Source organism: Phalacrocorax carbo, chromosome 4, assembly GCF_963921805.1.
Source record: "Phalacrocorax carbo chromosome 4, bPhaCar2.1, whole genome shotgun sequence".
Classification (NCBI taxonomy): Eukaryota; Metazoa; Chordata; class Aves; order Suliformes; family Phalacrocoracidae; genus Phalacrocorax; species Phalacrocorax carbo.
Genome location: NC_087516.1, coordinates 34,106,869 through 34,129,586, shown reverse-complemented (window position 1 = coordinate 34,129,586; position 22,718 = coordinate 34,106,869). Strand labels below are relative to the sequence as shown.

Genomic DNA, 22,718 nt, shown 5'->3' with positions numbered 1-22,718 from the left:
TTGCTCTTCGCGTTGCCTAGAGAGAGGCGATTTTATTTCAGATTTTCTTGCGTGCAGAACTTTCCTCTTTTGGAAGTATGACTGAAAGTCAATGCTTCTGCTTTATTAAAAATAAAAAGGAGGGTCGGGGAGGCGGCGGTAGGGTCCGGGGCGGCGGCGGCAGGGTCGGGGCGGCGGCAGTAGGGCCCTACCGCCGCCGACGCCTCCCTCCTCTGACAGGCGGGGCCGGCCGGTGTCATGTGGGCCGCCACACCGGGAAGCGCCGTGCCGAGCCGAGGAGGAGGATGGTGGGCTGGGGCCGGGCGCTGTTATGGCCCGCCGGGCTGCTCGTCGTGGCTCAGCTCGTCTGGGCGCCGGACCCGGTGAGGTTCAGAGACGTGAGGGGAAGGGGAGGGCGCGGATCCGATCACCCCGCTTCTCTCCGAGGGAGGCGGCGGGGAGGGAGGCGGCGGGGCCGGGTGGGTGTGAGGGAAGCTGGGCGCTGCTGCCCTTCCCCACGCAGGAGGCCAAGCGTGCCTTTACATTCACGCGTGTGGATTTAAGGCAGCGTCGCGCAGCCCTCACGGGCTTTGTCAATGGCTCCTCTGGCAGCCGGCGCGGCCGTGGCCACACGTCGTGTTGTTTATCGGGCGTGTTTTACAAGTCCTTGCTCATTCCTGCGTTCAATTTCATATATATCTATAAAGTAAATATTGTAATCTACGCCCAAGCAATGATTTTCGAAAAGGAAAGTTAAGAAGGGATTGCTAAAAGTACATATGCTTTTGAACCTGCTTAGTGTGCTTGCAGTAACTTCGCCCGAGGGGAGAAGCGTCGAGCAGGTGGGCTTGGGATGTCATTTTTTGTTTGGTTAGGTTTTTTTAACTGAATAGGCAAAGTACGTAACTTTCGGTGGAATTATGAAGTCAGGAGGGGAAGTTATTTGGAACAGGCTGGCTTCTATCTCCTGGGCACACAAACAGCTGTTCTTGCTTCCTGAAGTATTTTTTTATTCCTGAAGCAGCGAAGCGCTCTTTCTTCAGTTTCTGAATCTCCTTATCCTCGGTGAAAAGGACTGGTTTTTAAATATCTCTGGATTTCAAAATATTCTTCTGCAATATATTTTTAAATATTTTGGGAACGTACTACTTCCTATATTCTTTTGTGTTTGCTCTAAGACTTCCTACCAGATAATACTGAGTATGGGTTTTGGGACAGGGGAGAACTGTAGGAAAGGCTTTGGAGGACTGTGGGCATCTGGAGACCCATGTTCCAACAGCATTCTGACTATGCAGAATTAGGCCGTTTTCTCTTTGTGCGCATTCTCACCCCACAAGAGCAGCTTCTCAATACTACATGACTGCTCCAGCTTAAAACACCTTCAGAATTTTAGCCAAAAGCTGTCTGGAGTGTGGAGTGGGGAAGAAAGTGCAGAATCTGTTGTTAAAGCTTGACTTTGCATTTGATTGCACTTGGTACATCTTCGCACTTGCACAATACCCGCTAGGTCTCCAGGTTGCAGGTTGTGCTGCTGTGCAGCCAGATATCAGGCTTGGATATTTTATTTTGGTTGAGATGCTGGGATGCATCATTTGCTGAAGAATGAACGATTGTTGTCTTCCTACGTACAGCTGGTTGGGTCCTTTTTTTGTTAACATAGAGCATGGAAGCTAAATGCTGTGAATTACATCTCAGTGGTGCAGACTGTCAGGCCTTTTAGCTTTCAGTTAGGCCCCCTCAACCATACTGAACTTTATGTCCAAAATGCAATTTAAATTGGCTTAGTCCTCATTTCTTCAGCACTGCACAAGTACTCTTAATGTCCACCTTCAGAAAGGCGAACAGCATTGGGACTGCTGCAGCACTGTGTTGTGCTGCATTGGCATCCTCCCATAAGGGAAGAGCAGCAGAGAGGAAAATGTGTTAGACCACAGAGTTCGTAGACCAAAAGATGCTGAATATAACAGATTACTTTGTCTGAAGGAGACTGAATGTCATATCCTTAAACTATGGCATCATATTTCATAGCTCAAAGAGGTCATTTTATATTTATTTTTAAATATGAAGATGAGAAATACTGAATAGTACGGAAGGATGCCAGAGATGGTCCACCTCAAAAATATTTTTGAGGGTAATAAAGTGCTGGCATTCTTTAGACTGGGCAAGCTACTTTCAGCCTATTTCATATTAATTAAATCAGGCTAGGTTTTAAAATGTTTACTCAGTCATTAAACCATGCATTCATTTTCTTTACTGCAGTGAATAGTAACTCTTACTACTTGATTTTTTTTTTCCAGGTAGAAATTAATCTCGACAGTTTGCTAGCTGTTTGGTTTCTGTTCTGCTCTACTTTTTTTTTTCATACAATTAGTCATAATATAAATCTTCTGTGCTACTTCCATTTTTTCTTATTATTTCCATCTTTCCCATTCCATGTTCTCTTTATTCTCCACTGTGTTCTCTTTCAGTGTTTTGATCCTATGTTGCCATGCATCTGTTTCTGTATCATTACATACATGCAAATTCAAAAGTCAGCAGTATATCAGATAATCAAAATATGCAACCTTCTAGTAATAGGCGATTTAAAAAAAAAACAAAAAAACATTTAATCACCATTCAGGAATAGCTGTATTTCTCACAGGGCATTCAGTGCATACTTAAAAAGCGAATTTATAGTGATGACCTCCTGTTTGGAGGCAGGTGGTCTCTTTTTAGGAGACCAGCTCTCTGGTTTGTCATGTTGGAAACTCAAGGCGATCCTCTCAGGCTGGAAGGCTGAGGATTTATTGTTCCTTGTCTAGCGTCAAGCCTCTGCAGAGGGGAGGGTCTCACTGACCACAGCAGTAACTTCATAGCTGCTTATTTCAGTCTGGTGATAGAAAGTGCCTGGTGGGTTGTCTGTTGCTATAAGAAAATTCTTCAGGTGTCTTTTCATCCTTTTACCTTGTCAGAAAAGTTTGCAGTTCATCTGATTGTAAAAGGTAACAATTTTTTTTTGTTCCTCATTAGAACTTTGTGTAAAAAAACACCTAATCAAATCACTTCTAGTTTTCTGGTTGTCTTGACATCTTTTTAAATTACTGTTTATGTGCCAGCATATAATAGTTTACCTAAAAAAACTTTAAAAAATCTTGGCTTTCTTCAGATATCTCATTAAATGCTAGCAGTTTTTCAGAAGATGTACAGGTTGTTTAGGGGATTAGTGGTTTCTTTACCTTGCTTTGGATGTAGACAGGTGAGAAGTCTAAAATTACTGACATGTAAGGAGGGAACATTTTCTCTGTATCCCTCCCTTAACTCTTCCTTTAACTGTCACTTTCCCCACCTCTTTTGTGGCTTAGGTTGCAAAGGGCTGGGAAGATAAAAATAGCTACAAATACAAGATTAAAATCTCAGGAGAGAGTGTCAGGAGTGGCATAACATTTAGCACCTGGAACATAATTTAAAATCCTCTGAAATCAGGTTGCACGGTCACCACTGTTTCCTCTGTGTATGCATGGGCTATACTGACAGATCAACTGACCTTTCATCCATTTCGGATAATTTTTTGTTACATGCTTTATCTGTCAAGAAGCATATTTTGACAGGAGCTATTTCCCGAAGGTCCAAATCTGTGCGTCCGTTGCGGTAGACTGTATACATAATGTCGCTTTTTCTGGTTGATTTTAGTATTGCAGGATGGAAAATTTCACAAGACAATTGCATTAATACTGTTAAGTATTTGCTTGGCTTTGCATGAAGCCTCTGACTTTTGTTGCCTAATTAGTCATCTGATATCTTCCCCTACCCTCCCTGTTTTGAAACTTCCTCATTTTGAAAATTAAATGGCCTCTTGTGTTTGACCTTTTGTTCCAGCTATGCAAAGGCTATAACTGCACCACAGTGAAATCTAAGAAACACATAGCTGCTGGTCCTGTACCTTCATCTCACATGTAGGAAAACCAAAATTCATCTCATGCTTTCTCCTAGCTAGTGGAAACAATACAAAAAACCACATGATAACGCCCAGAAACCAATCTCACTTTAAAATTCCTGTTTCCAGTTGTAACAAATTATGCCAGTGTTTGAAGTCTGTGGCATTGTGTAAGACATTGTGTTTTCTAGATTGATGCATTAAAAACAGATATTGTGACTGGCCCAAAGAGAACATGGACATCAGTTAGCTTGTTTGTCCCAGATACATAGCTGCTAGAGATCTTGTCTTGGTTTTTACTGGAGCCAGAATGCCTTAGCAGGACACACTAGTGTTTACTAGATTACTAGTAAAGTAATATAATTAGTACAGCCAAATAAATATTGGCAATCAAGGGCAGGGAGGGGGAAAAGTGGTGGAAGGGTCCTTACGTATTTTTGTTTCTGATCTGCCTCTCAGCCACTTGTGCTTTCGGAGCCTTTGTATGGACTCCCAGAATACCTTTCCTTTTTCTGCCTTTCCTTTTTCTGCCTTTCCTTTTTCTGCCTTTCCTTTTTCTGCCTTTCCTTTTTCTGCCTTTCCTTTTTCTGCCTTTCCTTTTTCTGCCTTTCCTTTTTCTGCCTTTCCTTTTTCTGCCTTTCCTTTTTCTGCCTTTCCTTTTTCTGCCTTTCCTTTTTCTGCCTTTCCTTTTTCTGCCTTTCCTTTTTCTGCCTTTCCTTTTTCTGCCTTTCCTTTTTCCTCGTGGGGCCATACTGTGCTCTTTGGCACTTACTGATGTGCTTAGATATATTGGGGACCAAATCTGGTCTGCTCTCAACTGGCTTGAAGCACAAGTGCAGCTAGTAGGCATTTGCTTGTATTTCGCTGAGTAAAACATGCAGTTACAATTGTGGCATGTATATCCATATGTTTATGTATGTATATGCATGCTTTATGTAATTGATGGGAAAACACCCTTGCGTTCACTTTGAGTACACCTAAATATAGTTCTCAAACTTTCATTTGTAACTAGACATGTTTACAATAATAAAGGTAACTAGTTTTTTGTTATATTCCTGAAATGCACCTCTCATAATATTTCGCACCAGTTCAGCAGCACTTTTCCACACTAAATAAAAAGTCAGGCTGTATAGCTCATTCCTCCGTCTGAGTAATTTGCCCAAAATTAGGTGTGCTTTCTCTGCTCCCCCCTACACATTGAAGCTTAACACTAAGCATAATTGTGAAAGATGCTAAAAAATGAGATTATGACTTGAATAAATGGAATAAACGGGTCCATACTGAGATTTAAGGTTTCCAAACTTGCCAAAGAATATGCTTTTACAGGGTCTTCATTGAATCACACTGACCAAAAATCGGTTTGTCTATTTATCATAAACTTATGCTTGCCTTGGACTACATTAGGCAAGTTGTCTGAAGGTCTGTCAGACTGCATGGAGAAGTTGCTCTTTGTCCCCTACCTCTTGTATTCTTCTCTGCGCTCTTTCCAAAGTCCCAAGGGTTTATCTTCCTTTATTATCAAATCATCATGAACTGATTTAGCTGACAAGTCCTAAAGGTTTAATTCAAAACTCAGTCTGCTAGAATAATAAAGTGTTTTAACAAAGAAACTAAAAAGTAATGTTTCACTGTCTTTACAGTATGGAGAAGAGTGCAGAAGTAAAACATACCCTCCTTCAGGACCAACGTAAGTAATCTGATCCAGTTTTTCTAACAAATTAAAGAAAGGTAGTGATTTGCAAGTCTGAACAGGGTTTTTTTGTAACTCGTTCCTGTTGCAGATCTAGAAAATGGGAAAAGGTAGGAAGCACCTATTTTGTCAGATGTTTTTTCAAAGCCTTCTTTAAATTTCAATTCCGGCACTTATCTTTCAGGTTCAAAGGGAATGTGCCCACGTATATCATAAATCTTGATTTACCTCCCAGCAAAAGATGGGATGACTTGATGCATGACAAGAAGACAGAGGTATGAAATGCAGAGCTTGCTTTGAAACTTAGCTGGTATAAAACTAGCATGTGGCCTTTTATTTTGAAGAAAGGTTCGGAAAGGAATACCTGTGCTAGAATTCTCTGAAAGGGATAGTATTTCTAGTTAACTTTTTAAATATGATTCTAGACTAAAATAATTGCCTGAGTAAACCTTTTTTCTGTACAGCACTTGAGCTAGTGGCATCAAGTATAGGGACACTGGTGTTTGGGATGTAGAGGAATAAAACCTAGTGTGGCTTAAAAGCAGCTTTCATTTATCAAAGCTCTTTCGTCATGAAGTAATACAGAGTGGAGGGGGAGGAGTACGCCAAAGGGACAGCCTCAGTAAACTGAAGTGAAACTGAGGCAGCATCCCTTCTCTGTACATCCCTGATTCTCTCAAAACAGTGCATGAGGTGATGAAATGGTGAGGGGGAAATAAGGAACTTCTTGCCCATTTCAGGGATGCTGGTTGTGGCACTGGTGCTTACACGGCAGAAACAACTTTTAAAATGCTCAAGCCTGTTTCAAACTACTTAGAACAATTTTTCTTCTGAAGGTTGCTGAAAATTCAGTTCAGTGCATAATTTCTCAAGAAAGCCCAGGGATTTTTGCTATATCCCAGCTGACTTTGACCCTTCAACTCTGAAAGCCGAACAAATTCAACTTACACCATGATATTTATTTTAAAAGTCTCATTTAAAGTGGGTGTTGGAAGCTTCAGGTTGCACCCTAAAAGCTGAAAGGTTTTTCTCTCTCACGTACTTTGGAGTTAGGTCACATAGAAAGGAACTCTATTTATGGCCATCACATGTCGCAAATGGAAAGCATGTACTTTTGTAAGAAATTTATTGAGTCTTTTTGACTTCAAGAACATCAGTGCTTAAGCAAAGAGCTTTTAATTAACTTTTTTAAAGATAAAAGAGTGCAGAGTATTAAAATGTGATCAAAGATGAGGATGGCTTTTTTCCTGTAATTCATTTTCTCTGGTAGAGGGACATGGCAGAGCTAATGTAGAAAGTTATTTGAATAAAGCTTGACGAATGACTCTTTAATGGGAAGTTGAGGGTATTTTTCTCACCAAGAACATTACATTTAGCACTTTATTTAAATATGTATTTTTTCAACAAACTATTTTTTTGAAAAGTATGTGATGGGGTTCTGTTGGTATTCTAGCAATTCTTATGCTGAAGATCATCTATTCAATAAAAGCCCTTATTCTTTCTAGGTGAAGGCTGTGGTCCAGAATATTAAAGATATAGCAAATACCTTCTTTCCCAGCGGCAAAGTTGTTGACATAGTGGATAACAAAATAGTAAGTATTTTCAGCCTAATTATTTTATTACGGTATGCTCTGACTACCAGAATTGGAATGCTACTAAATTAGGCAATTAAGAACTTTACAAGTGGTAATTCTTCCAGAACAAAACTGCTGCTTTGAAGAGTTACTCTGAAATTTTGCCATCTTGGCAAAATGTTGCCTCCTTGCCTACTCTAAATTACTTTGAAGCTGTCAAAACTAAAATGCATGTGTCTCTTCCTCCTCTGATTTTTTTCTAAGGTCTTTTCAAGTTTGGATTAGTCATGCTAGACATATATGCTACTGACTTACTCACGGTAGCAAAACACTTCACTGAAATTCTCTTTGCCATGTTCAACTACTTTTAAACAGTAAAGTAAAATCAGGTTTTGAAAACTGCAATAAATGGCTGATTACAGGGGCAACTTTGACCAGGCCTTAACTTGAAAAAATTAATTTGATTCTGATTAAAATAGGCTTTGGCATAAAATCAGGACAGGAGAAAACAGTATAGCGCTACAGACAGCATAATGAAGGTCAAATCCGTCCCCCATCTTTATTTACAGCAGCCTTAGGTCATGATGGCCCCACCTCATTTGTATCCCTGTGTGCCTGAGTGGGACTGACATAAAGGTAGCATATACAGGTAGTCATACCAATGTGTGAAAGTTAGGGATTCCCTTAAACACTGACGCCAAGCTCAGTTCCAGTTCAGCTCTTAAGACGTAAGAGTCTTACTTCACTCTGTTTTGTCTATTGCTGCTAACAACAATTAAGATACTGTGCTAATCTCCATTGCTCACATGTCAATATTTTGATATGTAATAGTTTTTACTTTCCCGAAGTATGCACTTGTCTTCCAAGTACTCTGCAAACATCCTTAAGTTCTACAGGCTGCAGAGGAATCAAACACTCAATTTAATAGTTGTGAGAAGGTTGTACCTATTGGGGAAAGGTTTGGTTTAAGTAACAAAATCACATTAATTTACACAAACTACATACAAGACTCTTCCTTTCAGGCTCATCTGACCGCAACGCTTCCTTATCCTTTCAATGAAGAACTCCAAGGGATTGCAAATTCATCTGGGATTCCTTTGGGTAATGGTTTCCAACACTTTATTAATGTAGTGGAAAACTAGGAATCCAGACTCATTTAAAATTAATATGTGTACCAATCTGCAGTGTAGTTTTAGTCATCTGTGACTTTAACTAATAAATTATTAATTAAGTAGATAAAGCAATAAATTGCATTTCACACTAAATGAAAACAGTATTTTAGAGAATGGCAATAAATCACATAAGCCTTTCGTCAGGCTGGTACTTCTCTGTAGCTTCTTGCTCCTGAGTTTTGGGAACTGGAGTCTCAGCATCTGTGCACCAAAATTTGGGGGAACCCTTGATTCTCTTGGTTTCCCATTCTGCTGTGTGTCTGCTATTGACATACCACGAAGGCAAGGCTCAGTTTCGTGCTGTACTTTCTTTCCCTGTGATCCTTGCCACATCCTCCTGCCTTCCTTCTACACCTCCTGCAAAAGAAAGCAATTCCAGGTGAGAAGTAGACACTGAATTCTTCCAGAACTGAAACAGAGAGGGTCCATAGACCTGCTTCCACTGCTTGCCTCATCCAGGAGCAGTACACCTGCTGCTAGTCACCAGCTCTGATATGGGAATAGTGGTACATACACCAGCTTTCTTCTTTAAAGTGAATTTTATAGCTTGTTTTGAAGTTTCCAGAGGAGGAAGTAGCAATGACTGTCAGCTTTCTGTATGGTAAGGCAGAAGGCCAAGGGATTCTGATCCTTCTGTCTGCCTTTCAGGAAGCTCTTGATTTTGCTGAACTGGTCATTTCAAAGATCAAATGAGATTTAAACAAATTCTTGAGAGAAATATTATAGAATGCTGAACTTTGCAGTATGCTTTTTTCTAATAATTTTTTTCTGTTCATGGCAAAAGTTTCGAGCTATTCAACTTTGTTTCTTTTTGTTCTAGGGGAAATTGTTATTTTTAACATCTTCTATGAAATTTTTACTGTGTGTACATCAATAGTGGCAGAAGATACAACAGGTAATGCAACCCAGAATAGTGTTAACAGTTTTATGAGGAGAGGGTCCACCTCAATTATGCATACATAGTCCTTCTCAGCTGCAGGCAAGAAGGTCTAGTAGAAAAGACTAAAAGCAATGATAATAAAAAGGTATTCCTTGAGAAGGGAATAAGAGAACACAGGTGTCTTAGACTAAAAAATGGGAAAAATGTCTTTCAAAGATGGTTTGGTTTTGGTTTTGTTGGGGGTCTTTTTTGTGTTTTTTGTTTGTTTGTTTTGGTTTTTTTTTAATAGCTGGCATTTGTTTTTCTGGGGGAAAAAAAACACCAGCCAGACACCTGATATTTTTTCAGTCCCATGAGGGATTCTAGTGCAATCTGTTTGGTATCTAGATTTTAGCTATCGCATATGTGTGGTGCTAGAGAAAATGGATAGACTGTTTTAAGAAGTGAAACACTCATTCTCTTACTGAGTTCTGCAGCCCTTGTCTATTCCTGTTACAGCTTAGGCAGTTTCTGAGGGGTTCTCAGAGAGCTTACAAATGTCTCACCTTTAGAGTAAGCTCAAGGTATTATTACCATTGCATTAAGATAATGTGGAAAGCATCTGGGTCTCAGATGGATGGCAGTTTACAAGATTACTTTATTTAAATTATGGCAAAACACTTCTCTGGTAAAAAAAAATCCACCATTTTCCTGTGCTTCTGAAAAGGGCAACTAGACAGTGGTATTTTCCCTGCTTACTTTCCCAGTAATTTTTCCTGCTTACTCATTTCCTGGTTTTTCTAAGCTTAAATTTTTGTCTCTTTCTTTAGAAAATTTTAATTTATTTATTTATTTGTTGTTGTGTAGGGAAGCTTTACCATGCCAGAAACTTGGATTTTGGACTCTTTCTTGGGTAAGTATCTAAACTTGTCTCTTCTCCTTTTTTTTCAATCCAGAGAAAAAGCTAGCTGAACTTGGAATTTCTACTTGCATTCTTTGAGTCTAAATGATGAATTGGATGTTGTTAAGACTGTGACAAGTAATTCTGCATTGCATGTTGTGAAAAAAGGCTAAAACAAACAAGAGGATTGTTTTGCCGATGATCTTTTGTCAAACCACTGCTACAAGCTTGTCAGGAATGACTTTGTAAATCAGTTGTGTTCAGTGTTACTTCGTGTTTTCTCAGCTCCAGTTTAAAATGTCTCAAACCAAAGTACACTCCATGTAACCTTATCTCTGAGGCATGGTGCATCTCATTCTTTACGTGATGGGACAGAAGCACCAATTTTAGTACATGCAGTGAAACGTGGATTGGATTGGGGCTTGGTTTTCTGGTTGGTTTTTTTCCAGATTATCCCCTTAGTTACTGTACTGTGCTCTACTGGCACTTCCCATCATTTGTCATTTCTACTCAGAAGCCAGTGATTTGTATTCCACTGACCTAACGTTATCATTCATTTGCATAAAATCTTTGTAGCTTGTTGCCTAGCACTGAATTCTCTTTTAGTTCTCATTTCATACCTCGTGATCAGGCAGTTCAGTGTTTGCTTTTATTATCCCAGTATATTTTGTAACATCAGTCATCCAGATGACTCTCAATGCCCAGATGGAATTTAAATGTCCGACTTCATTAAAATTCTTACCTGCCTATCAAAAACTCAGATGTTGTCAGCTGTGACTCCACCTGTCCCTTGGTTTGGCTTGTATTGAAATTCTCCCACTTGTCAGAAGTACTGGGAACATGGTCCCTGAAAGTTAAGGCAACTTTCAATGCTGTTGCCAGAACCTGGATTGTTTCAGAGAATTTAATGGTCTGCTAAGTGTTCTTTAGCACCATCTTGCCTACAAACTGTTCTGCCTTACCTTACAAGCTAGAATTGGCACTTCCCTTTGTATGGCGCAGATTCAGCAGTATGTGGTTTGTTTTCTCCCTTTGAAAACTAAGAGTTTGAGGGAACCGGCTCATTCTGCTGCAGAACAAGCTACACATGCTTCAGGATTACAGTAGGTTTGGTGTCACAGGCAGTACCTGTAGTGGCCTCCCTTTGCCAGCAGAAATAAAACAAAGTTATGTGTGTTCAAACCAAACCAGCTGTAATGGTGGTGCTGTTTAATACCAAGTAGTTTATATGCTCTTGGTTCAAATAAAACTTCATTCTTTTCACTGACTGCCTATGTGTTTAGACTTCCTAGTTGTCCCTTACTGGTGCTGCTCAGGTAACTACTGAGCAGTGGTGTTAGCTGACATGAGTAAGATCAGAGGACAGGCATCACGCACAGGAAGCCTGCGTGCTGTGAAGAGTAGTTTTAAAAGCTCTGAGGGAGGGAAATTTCAAATGCTGTACCATTTTCTGCAGGTGGGATGTTAAAAATAATTCCTGGACTGTAACTCAGGAACTGAAGCCTATAGTGGTGAACTTGGACTTCCAGAGAAACAACAAAACAGTATTCAGGTCTACAAATTTTGCAGGATACATAGGCATGGTATCTGGAGTCAAACCAGTAAGTATTGGGAAGGGAGGCTTGTCAATTTGTTAACAATGCTTCACACTTTCCTTTAAGATGCAAATTTTCCTGCTTTCATCCTCTGCCTTGGGATGTTTTTTAATAAATGGTCTGTTAATTGTTCTGCTACATAGTATAGCTATTTGAAGAAGGGTAAAGGAAAACAATTCTGCATTCCTCCTTGAAAAAGGAGATTGCCTAAATGAAATATTTATGTTTGGACAATTCATAAAACAATGTTGAGTTCTGAATAGGAACAGGAGTGTAAACAAAGTGCGCAAGTAGGTAGAGTTTCTTGCTAGCAAATAGGTACTGCTGTGATCCCAGAGGTGAAACAGCATACTTGTGCTATATTTAATTCTTTCTCCAATCCTTCCTCGCAAGAGTCTTATGTTGCAAGATAAATTTTTTTTAAATAGGCACCTGAAGTCTGAGTTTTATCTACATCTTTAAAAACCAGCAGTACAGAGCTATACCAGGGCTTCAAGCTTACTGCAACTCCACCTTTTCTACATGCTATGCCTTTATCCTCTATTATAGGTGGCCCTTTCCATAGTAGAGCATTTCTGGCATAAATTCCCATGTTGTATCCATTTATTTTTGTCTTGTGGTCAAATAAATTGGGAAGATTCCATTCTGAAAACAATCCAGTGTAGCTGAATTCCACTTCCCTCTAAAAGAAACATGAGTTGGAAAAGACTGGGATTTGAGTTTGAACTGCATGTTGCAAGTAGCACGGATTGAATTGCATACAGCTGCATGCCTGTGTGTACAGCAATAACATACCAGGGAGTACTTAGCACTGGGACTTAAAAGTCTGCCTTCAAACTAGAACAGTATTCAGAGGTCTGAGAAGAAGGTTACATACAGAAGGGGAAGGAAGACTGGTAATTCAGTGATGCAACAAGGATGAAGAGAAAAATGGCCGTAGGCTTGACTTGCTTAGCATAAAAGCACAGTTTGCTGGATTGCTGCGCCAGGTCAGAAAACTCTGAGTTATCATTTCTAGTTACTCAAGCAGTGATAAATTAGGTTCTTCTCCACATGGGCTTGATCTTGCAGCCCATTACTCAAAGGGCAAGAGTCTTACGAACAAGAAGCTCAATTGGCATGTAAATTGCAGTGCTGCCCCTTATTTATTACTGGTATTAATGGGCTGGCGATGGATGAAGGCTGACTTGTTTAATGCTTTTCAGGACTTGTTCACTCTGACAATGAATGAGCGTTTCAGTCTTGATGGTGGTTATATTGGTGAGTAATGCTCATTTCTTCCACTATTTCTGTACAAGTCTTCCAGACCACAGGCATGCCAGTTACCTTAATAAACAGGCACAGAAATGGTGCAAAGATTCCAGATGAGTAAGATAAAACACAGCTCATTTTAAAGGTGGTGAAAGTTAGAATTGCATGAGTGAACCTTCTGGAAACAAATTATTGTAACCAGTGATATTTTGCAGGTATCTTCGAATGGTTTCTTGGTAGAAGAGATGGTATGTGGATGGGCTTTCTTACAAGAACAGTATTAGAGAATGCTACAAGGTATTACCCACCCCGCAAGATACCCTACTGCTTTAATCTCCTTTGCTTTCAGCTGGCATGAATACTGTAGATGTATGCTTAGTATCTAATGATACAGATACCTTCCTAGAAGCCTTAACATTAAATAGTTTTGGGTTTGCTGGTACTGTGGTTGGGGGGAGGCATCACACATGGTCCCTTAAAATTCCTCAAATGGTTTTCTCAGATTTATTTTTTTTCTAATGAACCTATTGGTGTCTGAATGCGTAACAGCATTCTGCATCAAAACACATTCAACAGATAGTAGAATATTATAGGAAGTAAACAGAAACAAAGCTCTCTTGCAATAAATGAATCAGGTGGAATATGACACAGCATGTCATCATTTTATTCCTCTTTTAAATGTAGAAAAATTGCAAAGAGCACCTCTGAACAACCATACTTCAAGTACAAAGTGAGTGGAGGAGCTTTGTTAAAATGTGTTACTGCTCTGTGATACAATCTCCTCATGTGTGTATGAAAGGGGAAGAAAAGCATAACTGCCCAAACTTTTTCTGGGTCTGTGAAACTCATTCTTCAGTACTTGAACTATCTATAGCATTTAATAGTCCAATACTGCTTTGTTATCTGCAGTTACCAGGATGCAAAAGACAAACTGGCAAAGACAAGACTGCTGGCTCCAGCTTACTTTATACTGGGTGGAAAAAATTCTGGAGAGGGGTGTGTGATAACTCGTTCCAGGACAGCTACTCTGGATATCTGGGAGTGAGTATGCTTGACCTGACACTTGACTCAGCCTCCCAGAAGAGGACAGGTTCCCCCAATAATTGTGTCCTGTATTTCTTGTGACTTCTGTTGCGCAAGAACTCACTTCTTTAGCATCATTGAAAAATACCACAGCAAGCTTACAAAAAAATCCATCTGTCTATAGTGCTTACTTAGAGAAGCAAAACACAAACATGTACCTCTTTTCCAGCCTTGATATCAAGAAAGGCACATGGTACGTGTTAGAAACAAACTATGATCGCTGGAAGCCTCCACTAATCTTGGATAATCGTAGAACACCTGCCATGAAATGCCTGAACCAGACAACGCAAGAGGTAAACATCTTCCGAATACCTCATCTTGCTGTTTTGAAACTCCCAAGTTACAGCACTGATCTGACTCAGCCAGGACCATTCAGGGCATTTGCAAGCACAGCAGTGATGACAGAAGTGGCTTACGGTTTTGTGACAATTTGTCTGTGCTTCTGGGTCATAAAGTACAAGGTGGTTCTTTACATGAATGTTTTTTAGTTTTAGGTTTTCCTAGGTGGGTTTCCTGCAAGCATTTTCTGCAGCTATGCATGCAGGGGGATAAACCTGGAGATACTTTCAGAGAGATTTTAATTGTTCCTGAGCTGTTTTATCACCAGTGAAGTTCAAACACATATTGTCAGGCAGCAAACACTGCCACTGAAGTGTCCCATGCTGTACTGGGATCTGGTCTGCTCAAGTTCTTGCAGACCATGTTCCTCTGATCTCAAGATGTACCCTTAAAACTTTATCTTACTAGCTAATTGAGCAGTAGAAAGTTAGAGTTCTCAGGATTTACACTAACAGGTTAATGTCCATTAACATCATTGTATTATTTTCTTTCAGAACATCTCCTTACCGACAATTTATGATGTTCTCTCCACAAAGCCTGTCCTCAATAAGGTAATGCTTCTATTTTTGCAGAAAGTTTAGCCGGGGAGTGCGGGGCAGACCACTAAGTACTGTACATCTAAGGAGGAGGTCACAGTGGTCCATGCAGAGTTTTTTTAGGTGAAAACATGCACGTAGAAAACAAAACAAATTCTACATTACTTTGTAGGAGCAAAATGTAATGGCTGGAATAGCTTTTCCAAAGGCCCTACAGCTTTAAAGCTCCGAGTAGCCTGAGCCCTTTCCTCATAGCTGGCTAGGGTTTGAGGCAGCATTTGCACTACAGACATCTTAAGGACCCTTCTAGCCTGTGATACATGCCCTTATAAATAGCATGAAACAAGCTAATATACCTCATGGTTTACACGTACTACAGTCTCATTCTTCCTGCAACAGAAGATGTTTTAGTCTTAAGCTATTCATACTTGCACGTTGTTGACAAAGGTAAATGCTCATTTTAGTTAACTGCTCAGCTAGTATCAGAGACATTTTTTCACTAATTTCTGTAATGAGGCTTTCTCTTTTTTTTTTTTTCTTTTTCCTTCTTCTTCCCCCCACCGGCCTATTAGCTGACTGTGTGCACAACGCTGATGGAGGTGTCTAATGGTCATACAGAGACTTACCTGCGGGAATGCCCAGATCCCTGTAGTCCTTGGTAGTCCTGTGGTTTTCCTGTGTTGGAAGCTGCTTGTCTGAATTGGAGGTGCTCCAAGAAAAAATACTTCTGGAAAAAGATTCCTCAGCCTAACTCCTTTCTTCAGAAATCTAATGGCTATATAGAAATGTCAGTGAGCTTCTAACAATGGAGGACCCTATCGCACATTGGACTTTCTTGCTTTCTGATCAGCAGTTCCGCTGACAAGAAATGTATACTAGTGTATGTCTGGTTTGATTTCAGCCATTTCTACCAAATGAGTTCAGCACTTAGCTCTAGATCTCTTCAGTCTTGACAGTATTCTTGGTTTGGTTTGTTGTTGGTTTATGGGTTTGGTTTTTTTCATTGTTTGGTTGGGTATTTTTAGATTAAAATACTTCTAAAGCACCTGTGAGTTAAAATTACACCTATCAAGCATGAAAAAAACTGGGTATTAGAAGGCTGTCTGGGACAGTACAGTTCTGTTATTCTTTCCTAAGCACTTAAGATGAATTGCTAGTGTTCTGGTCCAACATGAGGATACATCCAAGATATCCAAGATGCCCTGTTATAAAATAACCTACCAAGTGTCATATCTGGTCACAGAAACAAGGTCTTAGGGAAATACCGAAAAATGAGATCTGAGCCAAAAAATGTCTTTTCACTGATTTATAGATCTGCTGAAACTCTTCCTTGGCCTGTTAACAATTTTTTTAAATACAGATTTTTCTGTTGTCTCAAAAAAATAAATACTAATACAATAAATATTCTTAAGAACTATTTTATTTGACCAAAGTACACATGCACTGATTTCATACCTCAGCAGAAGTCACCATGCATGTTACATACCACCTAGCAGAAAGGGCATTCACTTCCAAATAGACTAATTTTAACAGTGTCTAAAAAACTGATTTCTTTCTTAAACGGACCGTTAAGGTTATTGCCGTAATGGGAAGTAGCCAACTACTAATAGCAGTTGGGTTGTTGGGGAAGATTTTGATTGGTTTTTGGAAAGTGGGGAGGGAAGCGAAGCCAGACTACACCATTGGCCAGCATTCAAATAAAGAAAGTAAAGGTCCTTTAGAAATAGAAGGAAGAACAGGCACCCTGATATCTGAGGAAGCAGGTAATGTAGAAAGCAGTAACTTTATCTGTGTCACTGGTTGCATTACTGGGACCAGTTTCCAGTGCCAACTCTTGTGTTTTAGACCACGCAAAGAGAAGACACTGGTGAGTAAGCGTAGGGGCTGGTATGTACGGTGGGTCACTTGTAAGCTTTTCTTAACCACCCAAGGAAAGGGGTGCTATTTGTATTCCTGTTGAGACATGAATTTAAAGTTGCCACTGGTGTAAGGGAGGTGTTTGCTGTCTCTTGGGCATCTGCAGAGATGGTACAGCATAAGGCATTCTAACTAAAACCTGCAAGTTCATGACATCCAGTCAGATTGGGATGCTTGATAGCCAGGGGATGCAGGACAGTATTAGCATACAAAACAGGGGATACGACAGCTTTCTGTTCCAAAGAGTAAAGGCTACTATAGGATTTTAATTTTTTTTTTAATACTTGCAAATTTAATATAAGAGGTCTACAGAAGGTGAAACAAGTTATTGCCCATAAATCTGAGATGCAAAGTCAACTTTCATCTAAGTATGGCTGGATAAGTTTTATTGCTTCCTTTTCTAAAAGAAATATTAAAAGATAACCTTTAATCATCCCTTGTTTCAGTAACTAGGTTACCACCTTACAGCAAAACTGACAGCTCTCCCTCCATCAACACGGGAAGAAGCAGGGACAAAAGGAATGCTATTTGCCGAATAACTTTAGCAGCTGATAAAGAAACATGGCTTCTGGTTGAAGAAAATTACATTCTAGGCCTTAGAACACTGTCTGTAGTGGCAGAGCAAGCAGCAATTCAAAGGGGTGTAAAGTGCTGACAATTGAGAGCACACAGAAATCAGCATCCCATGTTTAAACTGACATTAAAAAAAGGGCCAGTCTAGCTGTACATCTAATTTTGTTTGAACTGAAGTATGCAAGCAGAAGCATGTTAGCATGATTGTGCTACCAGAGTCCATTAATCTCAAACATGAATTTTTAACCTATGCAAACCAAAATCAACACAGCAGTGTGACTTATAATAAAATTAATGTATAGTGTGAAATGCAGGTTCTGGGACATTTGAATCATATAAAACAGTTAAACCAAGGTAAACCTTGAAAGGCACTTCATATGCCAGGGAGTTTGCACCTTAATCTGGTAGGGGGTTGTTCAGATTTGTTTGGGATTAGTTGCATAACAGCAATAATCAAATCGCTTTGTCATTTAGAAATAAGTAAGTTTACTTGCTTAATTAGTCCTGTCCCACTTTAGTATATGTGGAGCAAGGCAGTGTAGACTATTTACAGTCATTAACTAATGAGCTTTCGGTATGTCCCTTGTGCAAGGCAATCCACATTTCCCCACTGAAAGTGCTTTCCAATTGCAAAAGCACAGCTAAATCCCCTGGATGTCTGTCTGGAGCCTGAATGCCTATGGCTGCTATTGACTAAAATAAACAAAGTTATTTAAAAACAAAACCCCCAACAACTAGGTCCTACACTGTGTCTGCCTTAATATAGAAAAAGTGATGAATGGGATTAATTGCATATTGATTTAACCTTCATCTGTCAACTCTGAAAGCACTTGTTCGGAAGATTTTCTCAAGCCTGGCAAAGGTTTAATTTGCTCTTGTTACAGACAGAGACATCTTTTTTTAACATCAGTTTGCTGCTTCCCCCACCCCCACTCCCCTTCTGCTGCCCTAAGCATTGTAATGGAAGCTAAGGCCATTTCACTGAAAAAACTTTGCAACTTTGGGATTTAATTTAGGTTTTGTTTGGTTTGGGTTTTTTTTTCTTTTAAACAGAAGGACACAACGAAAATGGGCATGTTTCTTCATATTCATTTGCTGTACACATAGTTGAGGTACCTCATAGTTGAGGTACCTCACAAACACTGGGAGGGTGGTCTGATTTTTTTTAAGGTATGTTTTTTTCCCCAGGTCAAGTAAGCAACTGTCTGTATTTTCTCTTTTAAGTTTAAATAAGAGATTTACACAGCTTTCCTAGTTCTGTTGTGAAAAACCATCAAATGGTTGCAAAAAAGAATATGCAAACAACATACATACTCTATTATTACTGCGTAGCCTAGTTCTATGAAGAACAGCCTCAGTATTTGTTTGGGCAGTGGCATTTAAATGCAAAAAAATGTCACTTTGCCAAGAAAGTTTCACACCTCTACAACTTAAGAAACGCATGCAGTGAAGCCCCATACCATTTCAGAGGAGGGAAGAGTGGCATCTCCCATGTCTAAAAGCAAAACGTTGTCAGCTAGTGAGGACAGGAGAATCCGGGACAGGAATTTGATTCTATCAAAATCAAGCAGTAGTTCTGGGGCATGCACGCAAGTGAGTTTGCATGAGAGTCAGTTACGTGTTAAGGCTTTGATTAGAAGCAAAACCCCAGACCAGCGCCCACAGGTGTCCCGGGAAGTATCTGCAAAGAAAGCAGCAAGAGTAAATAGGAGACTTGAGCCGTGCAAGCAGGCACGATGGACTGTGGACTGACAGGGAACAGCTGAGAGGTTTAGGCAGGCACTGCAACTAAGAAGATATTCCTTCCTCCCAGCACAAACACCTGTCCCACCTTCACCCAGCCAGCTCTTTGGGCTACAGGTGGAAGGAGAAAGAAATGTGAACAAAATGCTCAAAAAGCTTGGATTTCACCTTAGTGGCAACAGCAGGCAAATGACCTGCTTATGCCATGGCTCACCAGATGGACTCTCTTCTGCTTTTGGAGGACCAGAAGTGTTGGTGAGAAAGGCACACCCAAGCTCTCTTTCAGCAAAACTTTTCAACCTTTGCACCAGAAGAACAAGATGAGCCAGAAAGAATAATGGTCAATCAAAGTGGCGGCAGAAACCACAGTTTGCCTTGGGAAGGAATCTCCAGATACTTACGCATTTTATAAGAAGCTGCTTTTGACGGTTAAGAGAGTCTGGAAACACAACATACCGATTGGCCAAATACTGTGATCAAGAAACAAGCAGACCATGCAGTTGCTCCCTACCAGTTTTTCAGAGCATCATAACTTGTGGTATCAAAGATTTTAAAGGTGTTTTGTAGCTCAGTCTGCGCCCACACTCTGTTACTTAGACGAGAGGTCAGTAATTATAAAGGAGTGAGTCTGTTTACACAAGGCAAAGCACCATACTCAGGACACTGATCTACAGTGAATCAGCTTTGAATTACAGTAATTGTATATGGGACAACCTCTCTCTGTCTAATTGGTTTTGCAAAGTTTGTTCTCTTAGCTCAAGGGTTATGCACGAGCAAAAGAAGAATCCCAGTAGCAAGGCTACTTCTGGTGGGTATTCTGTATTTTAGGTAACTGCAGTCATAAGGCTTGCTTAAGGTTATCCACTGTTACGTCTTGTCTTTCTTTTAATCTTGCTAAGCTTTCTCTATTAGGCAGATACCCAATGTAGAAAAAAATTCATCCCTAGACGTTTCTGTCTTTGTATTTCAATGAAAATTTTTCATCTCTTTGAGAAAGATAAACAAAAAACCCCATTTTTGTCTATAGTAAAAAAAAAAACAGATCACGAGCATTGAGTTGTAGCAAAGTGCTGAAGTGCCATCTTGTTTTTAAAGCAGAACTTTAATTCAGGGATCTGGAGGTGTTTGGATTAGACATAGCCTTTTCTCAGGCTACACCCACCATCTGAATTACACCAGTATTTAAACCTTTGAGCAGTTACATATAATTTGCATCAACTTAGTTCCCAAAATGCTACATCTGCATTCCTGCAAGAGGTATACATGCACCATCCCCTGAGAGCTGGAAACAGTTCTGTTAAGATAGCCACGTCCAGCTGCAGAACATATGCCTTCTGCACGTACCGGGTGGGATAAAGCAGTAGAAGTGGCTGGGATGGAGAAGGGGAAATGCGGGGGGCGGGGGGTGGAAGAAGAGAGGAGCAGGAGCCAGAGTGTCAGGAGATGTCAGAGGGAAGAGAGGTAAAGAAGAATAGGAAGACAGCCGAGAGTGGCAGGCTGTGAAGGTCCAGCAACTGCAGTATACTCCTCTACTGACCCCATTACTCCCTAAATTAAGCACTCCTTGGCTGTCCTCTGAAACCCCAACCAAAATGTGCCTCCCCACCCACAGAAGCCTACGAGGTTAGTAACTGCTGTTACCACCTTTTTTCAAGTTTTGCTGAGAGGCAGTAGATCTAAGCTGATCCTCTAAGAAAAAAACCATTGAAATTAAAAATATGTATTATCCCAAGCAACCATTCTTTAGATTTAAAAGCAAGATTAGTTACATTGAAAGTACACTAAGGCTGCAAAGCATCCAGAAGCCAGCAAGCTTAGCAGCCACTCATTCCCCTTCCTTTACAGATGGGATACAGTCTCTTTGTATGATTCCAAAATTCCTTTTACAGAGATCCCTTGTTTCACTCACTGCACAGAAGGCTGTGTTCTTGTGATGAATGGGGATGGCGTAATAAAGGAGAAAGGCTTCTGGTTTGTTCCAGCTTTCAAGACAGTAAATAAGACAATGTCTTGCAAGAGAAAGGATGGTGTTACAGACCCAGCAGGTCTAAGTACCAACCAGGACAATTTAATTCTCTCCCCATTTCTGCCAGGTGCTGTACAGGCAACCCAGCAGGTTGTGCAGTTTGGCGAGTACCCTGTCTGTCATACCAGTGGTCATGTTTTGGCAGTACTAACCGCAACTGCAATCAAGACGGAGGGAGCTATGCTGCAGTCACATAAAGTACTGTAAAATGTATCCTATTTTTATACATCTCACTTCAGGTTCTCAAAATTACCTGGCAACCTTGGTTTCAAATTCTGTACCTCAGAGCTCCATATGTAACACAAGCACAATATCCTCTGTCTTTCTAGATATCGGGAAGATTACAACATACACTAATCCAAAAAGAGGTCTAAAGCCCTCAAACAAGGCTGATTTAGTTCGATACCAGCATGCCTCCAAGGATCGTGGAATTAGGTGATACAGGGAGAGCACCATAGGAAAACTGGTAAGAAAGTGAATCATCTCAGTGCAAGGTTTGGACGCTTCACAAAATAAGCAGGGCTCGAGGCCACACACTGAGTGCTGAACATGAACACCCTGCGTGTTGTTGGCTGGGGCAGAGACTTTGTGAAGGGCCAGTGTGGCGAAGAAGAGAAGCTGTGCAATTAAGAGCCCATGTGCACAGGGGAGCAGGTTACATACGGGCACTTACTGTGATCCTGGTGTTTTCTTATTTTGCAGTGTTGGATGTACAAGCTAGATGGCTAGAGATTTTATTTTTTAAACTGAGGGCTGCGGATCAGTGTGGAGAATATAAGATACAGCAGAATGTAGCTTCCACGTGCCTGTCCGGGGAAAGGCAGAATTGCAGCTGTTAGGCCTGGAGAGGACAATAAAGCAACTTGTAACAGTCCCCACTTGCCCAAGGCGCACATCACAACCTCCTACCAGGCCATTTACACCAACCTCTGCTCTGCCAGCAGGTATAACATGTTGCATTTGCTCTGCGAGGATCTTGATTATACCTCTGCCCCCCAAAGCAGCAACCCACTAATTTTCTCCTTCAACCTCTGATCAGAGTGTGTATTTATTTCTCCCACCTGTGACTGCTCAACTGATTATCTGCCTCCTTTTCATCGAGTAGCCTGCGAGCGCAGTGCACGCCCAAACAATTCAAGATAAAAATCCCAGCCACCTAAATGGGTTTGAAACGAAGCCAGGTCGACTTTGCCTATCCTCATACCAAGCTCCTGCTTTCAATAATGTCTCTGTTACACAACATCAGAACAACATCCTGGCACGAATCCTGCTTCCCACGGCCCTCAGTGCAAGGGCTACCTGCAGTCAGAAATGCTGGCTCAAACCACCATTTCTTTTTGGCTTTCGATTTTCACCCCTGCTCTGACCATGCAGGACGAAGGCAGCGCAGCGTGAGCCCGTACAGAATCGTCTCCCAGCCACCAAACGGGCAGACACCTGGCTGGGCAGTACCTGTGCTACATGGAGATCTACCTCTGCTACGTGGAGGTTAACTGTCTTCACCAAACAACCCTGGTGTGGTCAGCCACAGCCTGCGCCGGTGCTTGTGATTTCCTGTTTCTGAAAG

General features: G+C 40.7%; 1 protein-coding gene across 1 annotated transcript; it reads left to right on the top strand.

Moving 5' to 3' along the window:
- The first annotated feature begins 217 nt into the window (after positions 1–217).
- ASAH1 (N-acylsphingosine amidohydrolase 1) lies at positions 218–16,298 on the top strand. The gene is made up of 14 exons (XM_064449531.1): positions 218–362; positions 5,533–5,579; positions 5,767–5,857; positions 7,088–7,174; positions 8,179–8,257; positions 9,149–9,223; positions 10,055–10,100; positions 11,545–11,689; positions 12,889–12,943; positions 13,150–13,231; positions 13,844–13,975; positions 14,187–14,310; positions 14,851–14,907; positions 15,465–16,298. Exons 1-14 carry the CDS (start codon positions 285–287, stop codon positions 15,552–15,554), a joined length of 1,188 nt encoding a protein of 395 aa, XP_064305601.1. The 5' UTR covers positions 218–284; the 3' UTR covers positions 15,555–16,298.
- The last annotated feature ends 6,420 nt before the right edge of the window (positions 16,299–22,718 follow it).